The sequence below is a fragment of the Mytilus galloprovincialis genome, chromosome 14 (assembly GCF_965363235.1).
Source record: "Mytilus galloprovincialis chromosome 14, xbMytGall1.hap1.1, whole genome shotgun sequence".
NCBI classification, from domain to species: domain Eukaryota; kingdom Metazoa; phylum Mollusca; class Bivalvia; order Mytilida; family Mytilidae; genus Mytilus; species Mytilus galloprovincialis.
Window position 1 is genome coordinate 24,788,169 of NC_134851.1, and position 18,712 is coordinate 24,806,880.

Below are 18,712 nucleotides of genomic sequence, written 5' to 3' on the forward strand. Positions count from 1 at the left end.
CCAATTATTGATCATTATTGATTTCCCCAGTGTCTATCAGCAGTTCATGTTGATCAGTTGTGTTAACGTTGCATGCCATTTCCCGCAACATTAATATCTCATGCAGTCGATGTATTTTCAAAATGTTACATCGTAAGGGTTGTCGAGTTCAAGTTACGTTTTATACATGTTTTATTTTTAATAGTACATTGACCATTTGCATTATATCTTCAATTTATTTGTGTAATCTTTTGGCAAACGTTTTTTTTACTGAACACTATTTAAAAAAAAACAATGGTTGTTATTAACTTACGGGAAAACGAATTTTTATTTTCAAGATTCGTCTCTTTGCCTTGCATGGATATGATGTTTTAAAACAAATGGTTGCACACACAGCCGTACGCGTAATCATTGTTTACATTTATTCAGTCTGAAAATCAGGATCTTGTTTATCATTCAAGGGTTTGGACTACTTTATAAATCTGTTTGTAGTTCTTTGCATGTGAAATTCATCTTCGTCACAAAACGATTCCAGTTCTTGTCTAATATATATGTTCTTTTATTAAATGATATGAGCAAATAAGCCATAATACGGATAAATCAGCATGTGCAATACTGAAAACGTTTCACTGTCAATATAAATCAAGATTTATTATTAACCAACTGAGTACATTATTGCCAAAAGTTATTGTTTATTATAAACCCTAACTGGGCTTAATACTGTAACAGACAAACTGGGCATTAATATAGGGCCATTACAGAAAAACAGGTGCCATTACAGAAAAATAGGGCCATTACAGAAAAACAGTGTTTATATCAAATATAATAAATTTAACATGGCCGCCGATTTTCAAATATAGGGATCATGCACTGCTCATCCTGTTTTTCAACACATAACTTCTGTTAACTTAATATCTTGGATATTTGGTATATTAAAAGCTTTATGATGTGAAGTACAAATTATTTTTTTCAAACTAACCTGTCATTAAAAGAGTAGAGAGTACATCAAGTAGCAACACATAGTTACACTTTTGTTCAGTTGGTTAATAAATGTATTAAGAAATCGGAGTTTTTATAATGGCCAAGTTATGTGTCCTCGGTCAGTAATAATGGCCTCGAATGTCTGTAATGGCCCTCGGCGTTGCCTCTGGCCATTACAGACTTCTTCTACCATACACCTTATCGCTAATCCCGGCTGACCCGGCCGCTTGAACTTTTGACGCATGTACAACAATCACTTTTCCATTGTGGCGTCAGATATTTTGTGCTATTACGTCAAATTTTTACGGGAACCTGTGTGATATCTAGTAATGAAGGACAAATAACGATAAGGTGTATTATTACAGACCTTGGACATATAACAGGGCCATTATAAAAACACCCATTCAATAATACAATATTATTGACTTGGACTGGATTTTGACCAATTCTCTGACTGGCTACCGAAGATTTATGAAAAACAATAATTTTGGGTGGTGGTAAAGTCTTGTGGTCTTAATAAGGCTGCTAGATGGTATTTTTTGTTGTTGTAAGATTAACATTTACCATTTGCTTTACCCAATTCTAAACGGTTGATTTCACAAATTGTCCCGTGTTGTCGTCTGTGGCGAACACAACGGAAAATTTGCATTGAATTCCGTCCAGTGAAGTTGAATAGACAATGCATGTGAAATAGTGCAGCCACGCATATTTTAAGCATATTTAAAACACGTGCGTTTCTTGTTTATGAAAAGAAAAAGAACTGTAGGCGGATTCCTGTTTTCATTTAAAATTATATACATTTGAGCATTAGGTACAGATGGGGCAATATGCGTAATTGTTTCTCCATAGGCGGTAATGGTAACGTTTTCCTCTGTTGCTCAGCCCATATCGTAAACTTGAATATGTATGATGGCTTGTTTCGAAGGTGAGACATTTTTGCATATGTGGTTAAATTTTCGGGGTACGAAGTGTGATTCATTTTTCTGTAAATTAGTATACCCCGAAAATCTTTTCGTGATGCGGCTCTTCATGGTAAAAAGTTCCTTTTTTTCACACAATTATTTCTTTGAAAATTTAATACTTTGAATACATATAATAACTCCATTTTTATTCTAAGGTTCTATACTTTGTTAAGCTCAGTTACTTGTTAAAAATTGAAACATGTCCGATATCACTACACAGAGATTTTTTGTTTACAACCTCAATCGGAGGCGCGTTAGGGATATTGTCCCAGATGCGGAAATAAAGTTTGCAATATCCTTAGATTCAGCAGGTCTTATTTTCTAAAATAAATTATTACCAGAACACTCGCGAAATCGCGGGCATTTTAAACTGTTGTAGGATGAACTTTTGTAAAAGATTTTATGTCCGGAGAATTTCAGAAAAGGCATCAAAAGCTCTCTCCCTTTTTTTGCAAAGTCCATTATTTTTTTCTTTTCTGTTAAACTCCATTATTTTTGCGTTTCTGGCCTCCTTCTTCCGTTAAGGAGTTGACCTCATATTTGAATGATTTACTAACTCCGCTCGGTAAAACATTACAGGAGGCTTCTCCATTGATTAAAAGTGAATATTAACAAAATAATTAAAACTGTATACACTGTACAATTTGGAAAGCTGATATCTAGTTAGGCTGCATCTGGGTCCAGGGCACACTGGCTAATCTGGCCCTGAACTCCTCGAGTGTTGGTGCAGCTGCTACTGTGTCTGGCAGAAGGTTCCAGTCTCTTATAGAGCGTGGGAAGAAGGAGTTTTTGTATACTTCCTTAGCTCTTATCTGTCTTAGTCTGGCCACCCCTTGTTCTGTTGTCCCCAGATGTGTAGTAGATAGCGGGTTGTATCTCCACTAGTTGGTTCTGTATCTTGTAGCATAGTACGAGTCGCTGTTTAATTCGTCTATACTGTAGGGGATCCCACTGGAGTTGGTCTAATAGTCCAGTGACGCATCCTGGGGAAGCGTCTGTGTACTGGTTGTAGACAAATCGTGCTGCTTTACGCTGTACCCGGTCGAAGTCTTTGATCAAGGTGGTTTGATGGGGGTCCCACACTCTGGCAGCGTACTCAATCGATGGTCTGATGAGTGCACAATAGGCTGTGTTTTTAACAGATGGTTTGCATCGGCCCAGGTTTCTGCGGAGAAAACCGAGGGTCCTGGTTGCTTTTCCTGTTATTAATGTGCTTATTCCACTGTAGGTCTTGACTAATGGTAACTCCAAGGTACTTTCCGCTATCAACAACTTCTAGTTTGTGTCCGTGCAAGGTGTATGTTGTTTGCAGGGTGTTGCGCTTGTTAGATATCCTCATGACTGTGCACTTTTCTGGATGGAAACACATCTGCCACTTGTGTTCCCACTCTTCCAGAGCAGTGAGGTCTCTCTGTAGAGTTGCAGCATCATCAGGATTTCTAATTTTTCTGTACACCAGGCTATCGTCCGCAAACAACCTTACATCTGATGATGTACAATCTGGCATGTCATTGATATATGTCAGGAATAGTAGAGGACCTAAGACTGTTCCTTGTGGAACTCCTGATATTACATCTAAAGGAGATGATGTATGTCCTTCTAGAACAACTGACTGGGCTCTACTGCTTAGAAAGTCCTTTATCCAGTTCAATGTTGATCCTTTCACCCCGTAGTATGCCAGTTTCACAAGACCACAATTATTCTTCCCCTTTGCTACCATGCTTTTTTGGTAAAATTCTATATTTGCACCGCTTCAAACATGAAATAAATGTAACTGCTTATACACATATATGTTTGTTCCTCATCGAAATATTAGATAAGGAACAAGTATTGCAGTTCAACATAACGTTCTTTGTTACAACCGGGACAATCAGGGTCCAGGGATCTAAGTACATGACCTTTGTTTATTCTCACTTTCCTGTTCTGATACAAATCTTAGCCAAGCTGATTGATAATGCTACACATGCTACAGTTGAGGGCACAGTTTGGCCTAGATCAAACTTTAAAAGATGTTTACGACAACACAGTTTCATTCATCTTGAAGCTTGATGATTCCCTAACATCCATCAAATCCACCATACACCAGGATGTGCATGAGCGTACAAATACACCTACCGCTACATGTAGTACGTCCAAAAAAAATTTTAGTGGACCACTTTTCTCGTATTGTAAAAAACAATAACTGAGGCTATCATGCAAACAGCAATCCAACAATCTAATAATTATACCAAATTGATGACAGCAATCACCACTTCTTGTGAAACTCTAACTACCATAAACTATGGATACATTTGTGTGTGTGTGTGTATGTAGTATGCTAGCTACAACTCATTTATATATATATTATATATAATTATATAAATATCTGTTTGTTTATGATGAAACATTGTTCTATCAGTTGTGAAAATATTTACAGTATTATTACTCTCATATCACAATCACCTGTAGCTTAAACCCTAAAATTTTGTAGTATAAAGATACTGAGTTAGGATAGCCAGTATCTCATATATTCAATTTCTTTTATTAATATCTGCAATCATTAAAACAAGTTGTTCAATCATATACTATTCAAAAAATTATAAGATAGAATTAGAGACACTCTTTTATTCTATAAAATGAGTTTTGTGGTGATTTATCTTCCATTTAAATGGGCTTCTGGGAAGTGGGTGGTCTAAAAAAAAAAATGAAAAAAACAAAAAAAAAATAAGACCCTTTTTTTTTAAATATAGAAAATCTAGATCTAGTGTTCCTCGCTGAAACCCACTTGGGCATTAAATGATCAATTAGTTATATTTTCAAGAAATGTTATGTTGTTTTTAAAAAAGGAGTTGTTGAAATTGCTAGCAATTTACGACTTTCATTTGAATTTGGGAAAAATAGTTTTGTTCATAACCATGATAACGACGGAAGCACAGTTTTGAAATATTGTTATGCACGTTTTGAAAATGTCTATAATCATGGTTTTATTAAAACATCTGCTAATTTAGGTGTTAAAGCTGAACGTAAGAGACAACCAATAGAAAAATATATAAAAACACAAGCAATTCTTTATTGGGCTAGATTAAATACTGAAAACATAAACCCATTACTAAAAGAAAGCTATACAATAAGTAAACATCTTGATTCACAAGGAATTTATACTTGTAAATATAAAAAAAAGAAGATGTGGTATGATTGCCAATGAGACAACTGTCCACAAGAGACCAAAATGACACAGACATTAACAACTATAGGTCACCGTATGGCCTTCAACAATGAGCACTGTTATCACAGATTCAACACAATAAATGAATAATGATAACTTAAGACTTGGATTAAGAATATTACAAGCAACTTTCATTCAGAATTACTGTAAAATAAAATAACAAGTTTGAACGAAAATAACAAACTTTTTCTTTACAAAAATATTAATGTCAAACAAGACCAAGTATTTTATCTAGGATATCCAAATTTTGAATCTAGACGTTAATTTACAAAAATTAGAATTAGAGACCATAATTTGATCATTGAGAAGGGCAGATATCTAAAAATACCTCGAGACAATAGAACATGTCCAACTTGTAAAACCTTAGAAGATGAAAATCACTTTCTCCTCTACTGTCAAATTTATAATGTTTTACGTTTAAAACTTTTTAATGACATGGCAATATATAGTCCTATGTTTCCAAATCTGTCTGATACTGAAAAACTAGTAGTCCTACTTAATCCTTTTAATATAAACCAAGTGAAATAAAACAGTCTTTAGAACTGAGGACAGGGGACTCTTAGTTAGTTTTACTTGTATATATATAGGTATGTGTGTGTTCAACTCAGGTATTTTATTGTTGCTGTTACTTTTGTGTATATCAAAAGTATAATGTTACTTATATGGGTCATTTGAAAAAAATGTAGAATTTTGAAAATGAAAAATTTATTAAAAGTTACTTATTCAAACAATCCTCTACATAAGCAAATCAAAACAAACAGTACTTTAAGAACAACATATTAAAAGATGCAATCTTAATGATGTCATACAAGAATATCTTGAAACATTTTTTGATCGGTGGTACAATATTTTGTCTATCCTGTTACCATTTTCAAAAGAAATTTTGGGTTATTAAGAAAAGGTTTAGATAAAATGTTAAGCTTGTTTTATGTAATCAATTAGACGGTTTTTAAGAGAATAAACACCTATTTATACATGTTATATTCATTCTGTAAAATAATAGATTATTTTCCAATTTTTCAGGTTGTACTGAAAAATGCCTCTAAAAATTGGTTTTCAAAGGTTGTAAAAATTACCACCAGTAATGCAAGTCTAAGATAGCAATTTATATTGTTCGGCATTTTTTCACCCTTTCAAATAAACCCAACATAATAGGATATGGCTTTCGTCTCCTGTCCTCTATTTCTTTGGGGAATTGTTGCTTAATGCCGTATCGTGTGTTCCGTAGCCTGTATGCATTATCTAAAACGTACTGTAGGTCACAATGATATAGGAAACGTGCTATCGTCCAAACCTGTGAACGTTCTCGAAATCTATTTTATAGTCAATGCCTAGTTCATTGTAAAGAAAGCACCGGAGAAGTTCTTCGGTGTTTTCATCTCTGACATTATAAAGTCCGGTAAAACAAAATTGTTTTTCATGGAGCGGCACTGAAGGTCGAGCACTCTTTCCTTCATTTTTTCAAGCTCTGTTTGGCAGTTGCATTCTTGCTGCTGGTCACTCAATTCTGATAAATTTTTGAAAAATTTATTTATACAGACTTTTGCTTGTTCGGGTTAATTTGATTTTTTCTCGGTGACGATTTTGTTTCTGTCGCATCGAGCTTTAAAGGGGCACTAGCTGTCAAATTCATGGTCACCGATTTTACTCAAATTCTCATATTTGATTTAAAACAATGTAAAACATTTATCCAAACTATCAAAAGTCTAAAATAAACAGTTTACAGAGCATGGGGTAGATAATATATAGGTTCGTTTCGTGTGCATTTTAGTCCAGACGCCATCTAAGGGGGCGGAGCCAAATTATCTCCATGAAAATGAGATTTGCCAATGCTTATACAACTGCATACCAAGTATCATTGACCTACCACTTGTGGTTCCCCATAAACTGACCTAATCACAAACTAATACATGTTAAATAAGCAAAAGTTTCGAAGCCAATAGACCATTACTGAGGGGACAAGGCCAAATAATCTCCATGGAAATGAGATGTGCCAATGCTGATACAACTGCATAACAAATATGATTGACCTACCACTTGTGGTTCACCATAAACTAGACCTAATCACAAACTAATACATTGTTGACGTCGTCGCCGACGCCGGAAACAGCATACCTTTGTCTCGCTTTTTGACTCCGTCAAGGCGAGGCAATAAAAACTATTAAAATAGCTATGCTACAGTTTATTTTAACTAATTAAAATGTAATTTCTATTGTAAAAATAAAGTCATTCCCAAAAATGAAAGTGAACAAAGAAACTATATCAATGCGCGGTACTATTCGATTTTAACTATTTACGGTTAACCTGATTTCTGTTTTCTGTCTGTGGTATGTTAATTTATAAATCAAAATACAGATTCAATTTTAAAAATTCCCGATAGAAAAATGCATACCTTTACAAGTATGAATATTTTATAATATGTATTTATAAATATGATTTGGATGAATTCGATTCCTAACAGACATTGTTTAATGCCGAAAATGCGCACATTAATAACATTTTTTTTTGTTAAAAACTAAGGGTGTTGCTAAACGGCGGAAACGGAAAACGGAACGGAAACGGAAACGGAAAGAAAAAAAAATATATGGACGGAATTTAAGGGGGAAATGGAAACAACTACAAAAACCAGTAACGAAATCACACAACAATTATTGCTGACAATAGGATAGAAGCTAGATATCAAAGTAAAAAGCAAACAGTTTTGGAAATACATAACATCGCTATTCATAGTGGTTTTCAATAGACAGCACTTGCATTTTATTCCTATGTTTTAATTTTAGCCATGCTGGCTATCTTGGCTGGCAGGCAGGGTTATCCAACATACTTTTCAAACTAGATACACCGATGCTAATTTTTGCCAAGTTTAACCAAAACTGTCAGACGACTTTCTAAAAGACATGACTGTGTTCGGTAAAATTGGCCCAGTAGTTTCAGAGAAGATATTTACAAAAGTTCATAAAGACGAAAACAGACGACGGACGCCAAATGAAGAGAAAAGCTCGATAAGCATCTGAAACATGCATTCTCTGCAAGATTCTCTAACATATATAGTATGCTCCAACATAGTGCGTAACCGGCTTGATTATTAGAATATTATCAATGCTTTTCATAAATATTGCAGTTGCAACTATGACAATGTGTTGTCATCAATGATTGCGCAAACACATCGGTAAGGATATTTACCGTCATGTTATATTTTGAAAAAGCCACATATATACTACTTAAATCGAAATTAAACAGTTACATGGAACCAGATACATGCCAAGAAATCCTCGCTAAAAATTCCGGTCGACCCCCTACGGCAGTCATTAGTAGCTAAAGATTTGATTTCATTGAAGGAATTAATTTATGACCTTCATGTAAGTGTCGCTTAGAACACAGCCATATACCAAATGGTCAATATTAATCATCCATGTAATTTGCTCTATGGGGTGTTTGCAGAATTTCAACGGAGGCAATTTCTTGGCATGAAAACACAATGCATGTTGGGTTTACTCATTCCTATGCTTCCGCAAGCAAAGAGTCGTGGTAAATTGGACAACATCAAACAGGTCAAACAGGCCGTTGATTCTGTGGTATATCAAGAAACTGTTATGGGTCAGGTATTGTTTAGTAAATGATATCTTGGATAATCGGGTGTTTGGCCAGTAGAAACATCCATACGATCTGTAAATGATGCGAAGTGTAAAATAAAAATAATTTCCGTCATAAAAATAACTATCGAGTTGTCTTGAAAGTCAATTTTACATAAATATAAAGTGTATTCGAGTTTCTATTCTAGTTCCCGAGTTTCCTTATCGGTTGTTGTCCATACAGCATTGCCCCATTAGGTTTCTTTTACGTTTTCTTTCCATTATATCAAAGAATAATATCAACAATTCAGAACAATGCAACAAAATACACCACATCACTAATCTTGATTCAAGGCAAGTAAAAAAGAAACAAAGAAAAAACGATGAAAAACATTTACCAACAAATGTATTACTTAACAACCTTTCTATCGAATCGAGGTCAAAGTCTATCTTTTAGTCCGTATGTAAAGTTCTTTTTGTGTCGTTGGGTTACTATCTTATTGACATTTATCCAACATTATTATGTAAAGAGAAAAATCGAGTAGACTATTCTAAATCGCATGAAAGACGTACGCATGACCTTATCAAATATTTCAAAAACACACAGTCTCATCATCCCCTACTGATTTAAATAATTTATGCTTTAAAATCCTTTATTCTAAATTTATTCTTCTTCTTTATTTTCTTGTTAACATGACTGTGTTACTAAGTATACTATATAACACATTCCTATATAGATAAAGTTACCAAAAAGAAAAGATGTAAATTCTTTCCGCTCCGTTTTCCGTTTCCGTTGTGGAGCAACACCCAAAAACTAACATGAGTAACATATGTCAATTTTGTCATTATAATACTAATCACAAAACAAATATGATTCGATTTTGAAAAACTGCTTTGCAAGTACTATAAATAACGTCTAACATATGATAGTGTGATCACACGTGTTGTATTGATATAATTAGGTCTTTCAACCTTTTCGATTCAAAGACCTATTGGTTTTGTTCTGATTATTATTTTTTTTCTTCCGCCAATTTTTTGTTCCTTCGCTGTTTTTTGTTTCGCAAGATGTGGCTTAGACATATGGTATATGATATCGAACAACTAATACGCTTTTGAAACTGACATCGCGTAACAAAAATCTTTTCCATGTAAAAGATATCTCTCGGAACACTGTTTTTCTTGTTATCGCTTAATCTTTGCAACCGTATAAGAAACCGACAAATTTATTTTACCAAATTGTTCGTTATATCCTCAGGATGTGTTGATTAATTTTGACCGAAGCTATCCGGAGACTCCATATGAGAGTTATTTCCCTTTTTATATTTGATATAAGTGATATGCATTTTTAACTGGAAAACCATAAGTGATAGAGGTCTAGGGTCTTTTGATTTGAGGTCCTTGGTCCAAAAAAATGAAAATGAGGTCAAGGTCAAAGGTCAAGGTCATGATTAAAATTTTTGATTTTGGCTTGTTATCTCTTATTTTCAGAAATCATATAAGATATCGACAGTGGATGCGTGGGAAAGTTTCGCTGTATATATACACCATTTCAGTTAACTAGCTTTAGTTATGCCATATTAGAAATAAAGTTTTTAAATTTATACATTTTAGATGAATATAAAAAATAAAATGACTTAGCTAAGTTGGATTTATCTATCATAAGTTAGTAAATGAACTTAATTAAAACAATTTAAAACAGTATAATTGATGAAAACTCCTTAATTAAGTTTCCTTAACATTAAAGTGTTTTATTTAATGCAACTTAATAAATTCTAAAAAATAAAGATATTTAACTTAACATCCTTAAAATTAGTAAGACTTAATATCGCCATAAATAAAGGAGATAAATCTCTTATAAGTGAGTAAATTATCTAAATTAAAACAATTTAATATTTTATTATTAAAACTGCAAAATTATTATAATGCATTATAGGGCATGGTATTGTATTAATTAAGTTTTCTTAAGCATTGTTAACTAACTAATATAAGGCCCCTATACGCTTCCGTACATATAAGTCTATCTATTTTTATTTAAACTAATAGTACCTGTTTATAAAAATTAATGCAAATATTGTAACACTTACTTGATAACGCTGAGGCAAATATGGTAGTTGAAAGTATTAGTTTTAAAAGCATCAACATATTTCTCCCTTTCTTCCTGTTAGATTACTTCCTCTTATTATCTATAAAAGTTGGAAAATTTGCAGATTAGGTGTATTGATTTTAAAGTTTTGTCGATAAAGATATATTATCTATGTTTTCTTTACCTTAGTGATAAAGTGTGGATAAGCAAATTACATCTCACAAGGACGGTTGACAATAGCGTAAACGCAGTTAAAGAATTAGGAATTTTCAAAATTATTTTTTTCGAAATCATTCAAAATAAAAAATCATGAATGTTTGAAGTACTTTGTATAACTTAACTGAACTTAAGTATACCATTAGGCTAAGATCCGTTAATTATATAGTTAGTACAAGGTACTTTAAACTTAACAACTCGACTTGTCTGACATGAAAATTATTTTCCTTTTCTTGTGAGCCACCGAGTCAAGTGAACTATTCTATTATGAATGTCTTATGTCTATTAAATTGATGCTTTAGTAAGATTTGACTTTCTTGTTAAATTTCCGATTACAAACTTTGTGATTCGTACGAATAAGGCAAAACAGTTTCGCATCCTATTAAAATGGTCGTTGATTGTTTTTCTTAATGAGACTGGTGGCCATATTAGTACTTGTAACGAGGAAGAAAACAACTGCTTTTAATGGAACAGCAATTGCTTACCCTTCCACAGCACGTGATACCACATTATTTAAGTAACTCTGAGTAGGTTTTCAGCGAACGGTCAAATGAGAAAATCAAAGATACATATGAATAGACTTAACACTATAAGCGAATTAGAATGATTCAATTTCACCAATTTTATACTTTCCATGACAAGGATCAATTGTCTAAAAAATGGGAACAGAATTTTGAACTTAGATTTTTTTTTTAAAGTGTTGAATAGAATTTGTTGTGGTATGATCTTTCTTCACAGAAAACATCTATTTGAACGTAAATTAAGCATTTTGATTAATAATGATATGTGCTAACTGATTTTTGTAGTTCGTTTCTTATGTTGTAGAGTGGGGGCCCATATTCGCCGGGGACACAATTTCGCCGTTTTATGATTTTAAGGTGTAAACACTTCAAAGGATGGCTCAAATGGAAGAAATATGCCGATAAATTATTATTTTATAATAAATATGATTATTTTTGAAACTTAACCAAAATTACGGCACCTACTGCAAAAGATCGAAAAACGGACAACGATTTTCGGTCAATTTCTTGAATGAAAAACAGGATTTTCAAAGATTTTTTTCTTAGTAATTTTTTGACTGATTGGCCTTAAGTTCTGTTTTTTACACCTTTAAAATGTCTGTTGTTCATCCACAATGAAATTTATTTGATACATATTATATAAAACTGCAGTTTTATGGTTTTAAATAGATGTGTAAAAACGGCGAATATGTGTCCCCCATTGACAAAACTTCACGAAATTACATGCACCCTTTAATCCAACTTTACAGATGATTATTTTCCAAACAAACATGTTTTCAAGCTTAGGAATGTTTTGCATTTGAAGTTATCTTCATATAGAAATATCAGTATACTTCAAAAACATATAGACCTGAACATTAACTGTAGAAAACATGGAAAGATATGGCGAAAATGAGCACCCCACTCTACTGTTATACCACTGTCCCAGGTTAGGGGGAGGGTTGGGATCCCGTTAACATGTTTAACCCCGCTACATTATTGATGTATGTGCCTGTCCCAAGTCAGGAGCCTGTAATTCATTGGTTGTCGTTTGTTTATGTGTTACATATTTGTTTTTCGTTCATTTTTTTACATAAATAAGGCCGTTAGTTTTCTCGTTTGAATTGTTTTACATTGTCTTATCGGGGCCTTTTATAGCTGACTATGCGGTATAGGCTTTGCTCATTGTTGAAGGCCGTATGGTGACCTATAGTTGTTAATGTTTGTGTCATTTTGGTCTTTTGTGGATTGTTGTCTCATTGGCAACATACCACATCTTCTTTTATTATATAGAAAGCTAATTAAATAACTATGCAGAAAAGTCCATGTGGGTGAGAAAGAACAGCCTCGTCCTTGACGGCTTTTAACAGTGGGTATAACTCATACCGTTCAGGAAGCTATACAAGGTCCAAACATGAAAAAATTACAGCTTTATACATTAGTAATAGATTAGTATAAGCTCCATATAGCTTTAGTCTTGTCTCTCGGCATAGTAAAAGTATGTTGTACAGTAGCAACAGTTAGATCGTACTGATCTACTCAGACACTAAATTTCTTCTTAATCTAGTTTTCACAATGTATATTAATATCGTTTATGTAGTTGGATATATCTTTTAAGAATTAAATTATAAATTCCTTATTATATCTAAATTTTTATCAATGTCAATATCTCTATATAAGAACATATCAAATATTGTACATTAATTATGTTGAAAGAATAGTTTTCTTACGGTTCAGAATAATATAATCTTTACTTGAATCAGCTATTGGTATTATTGTATTTTTTTTTATTTAAGTGTCTTTATATTGTATCATATGTATTGATTGTTAACATTGCAATTATGAACTTTAAGGTTACTTAAAATGACCAGTCCTATCTAAAATTGATGTTTTATTACGTTGGAATATAACATGTGGTGTTAACAATATGCATGAAATTTACTAAAAATAGATATCGAGTGCTTTTTAAACAGGCTATACCTGTATCATAGTTCAAATAAATGCTATCCCTTGATATTTCACGGTTATAATAATATAAATTTGTCAGTTGAAGTAGCTGGGAAAATATGCAGAAGACAGATAGTATCACGTTTTCCTTATATCGCAATGATATAAAAGCCCGAGGGCTGTCGAATGATGTACATTTGAGGAAGTCAATCCGAACAGAATCATGATGCAAACCGTTGTCCTCCTTCTCTGTGTGGTAGTTATTGGTAATGTACATTTTTCTTATATATAGTTTGTACAGAATACAGTAAATTCAGAAATTATTGCGATGATTTTATAACTGAGAAACACGAGACAGGGTTATACGATTTTTTTATATTAATTAAACAAAAAAATTTCCCTATTTCGCGAAATTTTGAATAGCATTTTAATCTTAAATGACAAAGTCACAATAATGGGGTCAATAAAAAATGCACAAAATAATTTCTGAATTTACAGTATACTAAGAATTATAATGTAACGGGTTGACTCATTGGTTTCTTAGGCTTACAAAGGTACTCACTTGTCATGAAAAGAAATACTGACTTTGATTTCGTTTTCGTGATATTTTGTTCTTCAAAGAATTTTTTGTTTGTTTAAAGAATGTTGTATGTCGATTTGCCATGCATGTGTGTGTTTAACAGTTCCTTCCGTTCATTTGTTTTTAAATTTTTGATCATATATATATATATTATGTTACATGTTTTTCTCGTAATTATGCAAAATAGATTGATAATTTCGCAACAATACTTCGATGTGTTGCTTCTATTAAAAAGATTAAGGAAACTTCCAATTCGATCATATTTCTACTGAATAAGTAAGTAAATGATATTATTGATATAATAAGACTTGTGCACACAAAAAGGCCTCCGTCGTTATTTGTAAACATAATTTTCCTGGTATTTAATATTAAAATTGAAATTTCAGGTAATGCCGAGGTCTTACAGATTTGGCAACCTGGAAAAGATCTTATGAATGAAGACAGTCTGAAGGTAAAGCTCTTAGTTTGCCATTTGTAAATACAACTGTTTCACAAACCACGCCTCTTTTTGGGCGATATATATTATTTGTAGATTTTTTAATTTTTTTTTACGTACTGGTTATCAGAAATGATTTTTAAGTGTTTATCTGAAAGAGACATAACTTGGGAATATTATCAATGTTTATATACACATGGTAGTGGCGAATTTTGAATTTTAAGGGTCATCAAAAGTGAAGAGATAGTACAGCATTTAATTATTAGTTTAAACTCTTAGAAGTTCGGGCATGTTGGAAATATGCCGCACATCCCTATATTTTGATCTTTAAATAAACTAAAAGTGCATTTCAACTTTCCATTCAAGAATATAAATATAATTTTCACGAAACTTCATAGTAAAAGTGGCCCAGTTTTAGCGGCAAAAGGATTTCCTATGGGATATATCATTGTCTATATTTACAGAAATCCAAACTATAATTTAATAGTCGGTGGGTCTATTTCAACCCCTGTCGCACCTAAACATTATTAAGGAACTTCAAATCCACTTGTTTTTCGAAATCATTCAAAAGAAAGAGTTTGATAAAATGTAGTTAATTATTGATACGTCCTTTCAAACATGATAAATTTAACTTATAAAAAGAGTAATGTAAATAATGCTGCAATAACGATTATTCATATTGACATTTAAAAAAAACTGAACCTGTAGAAGCATAGAAGCACTAAAAGTGTCCTTGTCTTCGCAGTCTTCTCAAATGAAAAATGACTTTAGGCAACCAGCAAACCGATCAAATAAAAAAGTCTGTCAAACGTTTTGTTAATTCTAAATACCTGTAAATGGCATTATTCCGAGTTACTATAGGGGGTATACATTTTTCTGGTTTTTGCTTCAATAAAAAAAAATGAATATCTATATATATAGCCTAGCTTATCTATATAGACAAATACATTTGTGTTTTCCTAGTGTAACAGTTAATAAGAATATCTTATTTGCCATTTTATTATTTTCATAGCATTTGACAAATACCAGCAGAATCATCCAGGGACAGAATGCAGACATCGCAGATTTCCCATGGCAGGTATCTCTCAGAACGTCCAGTGACAGTCACACATGTGGAGGGATCATTCTGACTGATACATGGATTCTAACAGCTGCCCATTGCACACAGTAAATATCTTATACATTTTACTATTTCAGAACATAAAAATAGTTTGAGTATTTTTCTTATATCAATAAAAGTACGATCTATGAAAAATAAGTTCACGGTATCGTTGAAATTGTTTCATGTGTTTAAGCTTTTGAATTTGCCATTTGATTTTTTTTCCCTTTTCGTTTCGTTTCGTTTCGTTTAAAATTTTCCTCGGGAGTTTTGTTTGTGGGATTTTCCATTTTTATAAATACTAATTAGTTAGGAGGAGTTAAAATACAACTATCAAACTATCATTAATGATGAAAAGCGTATTATTGTGTACGCGTTTCTTCTTTGAAAATTGAAAATATAAAGAATGCTTTGAATTACAAAACGCAGTGGCATTTTCAAGGTTCAATAGATGTTAATCGTTAACTTCTGCGTCATTTTGTTTCAAGCGCAGAGTTGTCTCAATGTCTATCATATTACAACTTCTTTTTTTATATTAAAAGTCATTGCAACATTAATAGAATAATTTTTGATGATTTTAATTTTTTGGGACGATCTTAAGCTTGACGTGCAATACATCTTCATTGTTTGGTATACTAAATCATAATTAAGTAAGATATGCGTTAAGATTTGTTTTACCCACATATGGGTCGTTTTCAAAAAATGTCGAATTTTCAGTACACCCATGCTAACTTTTTTATTTCTAATGGAAATTTCAGTTGTAATGGTTTAAATGAAAGCTTGTCGGATTTGTGATTCTGAACATTAATAATAAACACACCTTACATCTATTTTGATAAGATTAAACTGCAATTAAGACCCATTTTGGGGGTATTTGTCTGCGTACAGTGTCAGAAAAACACATTTCAAATGATTTTTTTGCGATTTTCTGATCGCCTTGATATCTGCAAAAGGGACTTTTTAAGAACGTTTAATATTACTCTAACGAAAAATCGTAGCTTCTATATCATTCTATGTAACATATTATCTACAAACTAAATTGAATCTGCGTACAGGAGGTTCATGTCTTTCCTGTTACCGCTACTTAAATCAGCCGTGAAATTATTCTCCCTATGAATATTGAATCAGTCAGTGTTGATCTCAAAAGTGCAAAGTAATCTTTACATTTAAAACGCCTCGTTTCTTGAACGAAAGTGTAGAGAAAAGAAATTTCAAGACATTTAGTGAAAAAAATATAGCGTACTTTTTTTCATGTCTATGCTGTTACCACCAATTTTGATTAAATACACCAACAGTATACTTGTAAAAAGTGCAATAACGTGTTGGAAACCAAATTCACAATAGAAAAACATAATCACTTCACCAAAGGGAGTAGTTATTTCACAACAGCAATCAAAAACGAAGAAATTTGTCTATCCTGTTATGTCTATCCTGTTACTATGGTTGCTATGGTTACAGTAACAGGATAGACAATTGTAGACAAAAACGTCGTTAATTTTTTTATCTTAACATATAGGTGCAAAACGAATGAAATATTTCGTTGTTTGAAGTCATCTTAAGGTTATAACGTATTAATCTTCCCAATTAAGCATTCGCAGGTGCAATACTGATATCGGTAACAGGATAGACAAAAAGGTAACAGGATAGACTTTTATATAGTAATATATCAGAAACGTACGTTCCTGTTACCAATGAAATATAGAGAAAAGTAAACTAACTTATGAGGGATTTACTTGATGTTGGGTTTATTTGAAAGGGTGAAAAAATGCCGAACAATATAAATTGCTATCTTAGACTTGCATTACTGGTGGTAATTTTTACAACCTTTGAAAACCAATTTTTAGAGGCATTTTTCAGTACAACCTGTTAAATTGGCAAATAATCTATTATATTACAGAATGAATATATATAGACGTTTATTCTCTTGAAAACCATCTAATTGTCTACGTAAAACAAGCTTAACATTTTATCTAAACCTTTTCTTAATAACCCAAAATTTCTTTTGAAAATGGTAACAGGATAGACAAAATAATGTACCACCGATCAAAAAATGTTTCAACATATTTTTGTATGACATCATTAAGATTGCATCTTTTAAAATGTTGTTCTTAAAGTACTGTTTGTTTTGATTTGCTTATGTAGAGGGTTGTTTGAATAAGTAACTTTTAATAATTTTTTCAATTTCAAAATTCGACATTTTTTGAAAATGACCCATATCTCATTACTATTTCAGAGGTTCTGGTTACACAATCAGAGTAGGAAACACTAACCGAAACAACGGGGAGAGATATCAAGTTAGAAGAGTAATCAATGTGAGTATATCACACTTTCCTTTTTGGGTAGAAATATTAAATGACTGAATAAATAGTCAACGATTAATCTTACAGGGCGATGGATCATGTTGTATGATTCAGTACACTACAGCATATGATATATAACAAGTCAAAAAGGGAAAAACATCACTATTAAATCACTATAAAATGAACAAATATTAATCACTTTTGGTAGATATATATTTGAAAGAAATGTTTATAAGAATAACCTTTTTGTTGTTCGTAGTTCGTTTACAAATGTTCATTTGAGGATCGACTTTTTATGACTGGAAAGAAAAGTCTGCGATAATCGAGTTCTGAATAAAATATATGTCAAGGCCATAACATAAAAAACATAAACCAAAAACGCGTTTATTGCTGTTCTTTATCTTAAAGTCACACTGCATATGTTAATATGATACAAATTGTCAGAATGTACATCTAACTGTACGCCAATACATTCTGTCCGTAATATTGATTTTAACCAAATTGTTTGCTAGATATTGATACTTTTATATTTGTAAGAAAGCATTATCTCCAATGTGCATTTGGCGATGTTGTGAAGTTTGAAATTAGACTCAAATATTGTTCAAACATGCACAATACAATGATGACAGCGGGACAGTTACCGCGTTACCAAATAAATGATATAAAACTAAGACAAACTTAGCTTATCATTTCCAAATTTCCAAATATCGTTATAAGCATGCAAATTACAATGATGGCAGCGGGACAATTGCTAATGACATATCATTTATTTAATGAATAAGTTCATCACTGCAAATATAATTTTATCATTCAAATTGCGATAATGGCAGCTGGTCAATATAATGTTAACGA

General features: G+C 32.3%; 1 protein-coding gene across 1 annotated transcript; it reads left to right on the forward strand.

Moving 5' to 3' along the window:
- Positions 1-13,617: 13,617 nt before the first annotated feature.
- Positions 13,618-18,652, forward strand: LOC143058227 (trypsin Blo t 3-like). The gene is made up of 5 exons (XM_076231705.1): positions 13,618-13,711; positions 14,412-14,476; positions 15,474-15,628; positions 17,794-17,872; positions 18,578-18,652. The coding sequence occupies exons 1-5, from the start codon at positions 13,669-13,671 to the stop codon at positions 18,632-18,634; spliced, it is 399 nt and encodes a 132-aa protein (XP_076087820.1). The 5' UTR covers positions 13,618-13,668; the 3' UTR covers positions 18,635-18,652.
- The last annotated feature ends 60 nt before the right edge of the window (positions 18,653-18,712 follow it).

Bases quoted from the DNA above. Each gene is read 5' to 3' on its own strand.
- LOC143058227 (XM_076231705.1), top strand. From the start codon at position 13,669: ATGATGCAAACCGTTGTCCTCCTTCTCTGTGTGGTAGTTATTG. The intron at 13,712-14,411 runs GTAATGTACATT...TTGAAATTTCAG, and splicing joins TCTCTGTGTGGTAGTTATTG to GTAATGCCGAGGTCTTACAG. The intron at 17,873-18,577 runs GTGAGTATATCA...TATCGTTATAAG, and splicing joins AAGTTAGAAGAGTAATCAAT to CATGCAAATTACAATGATGG.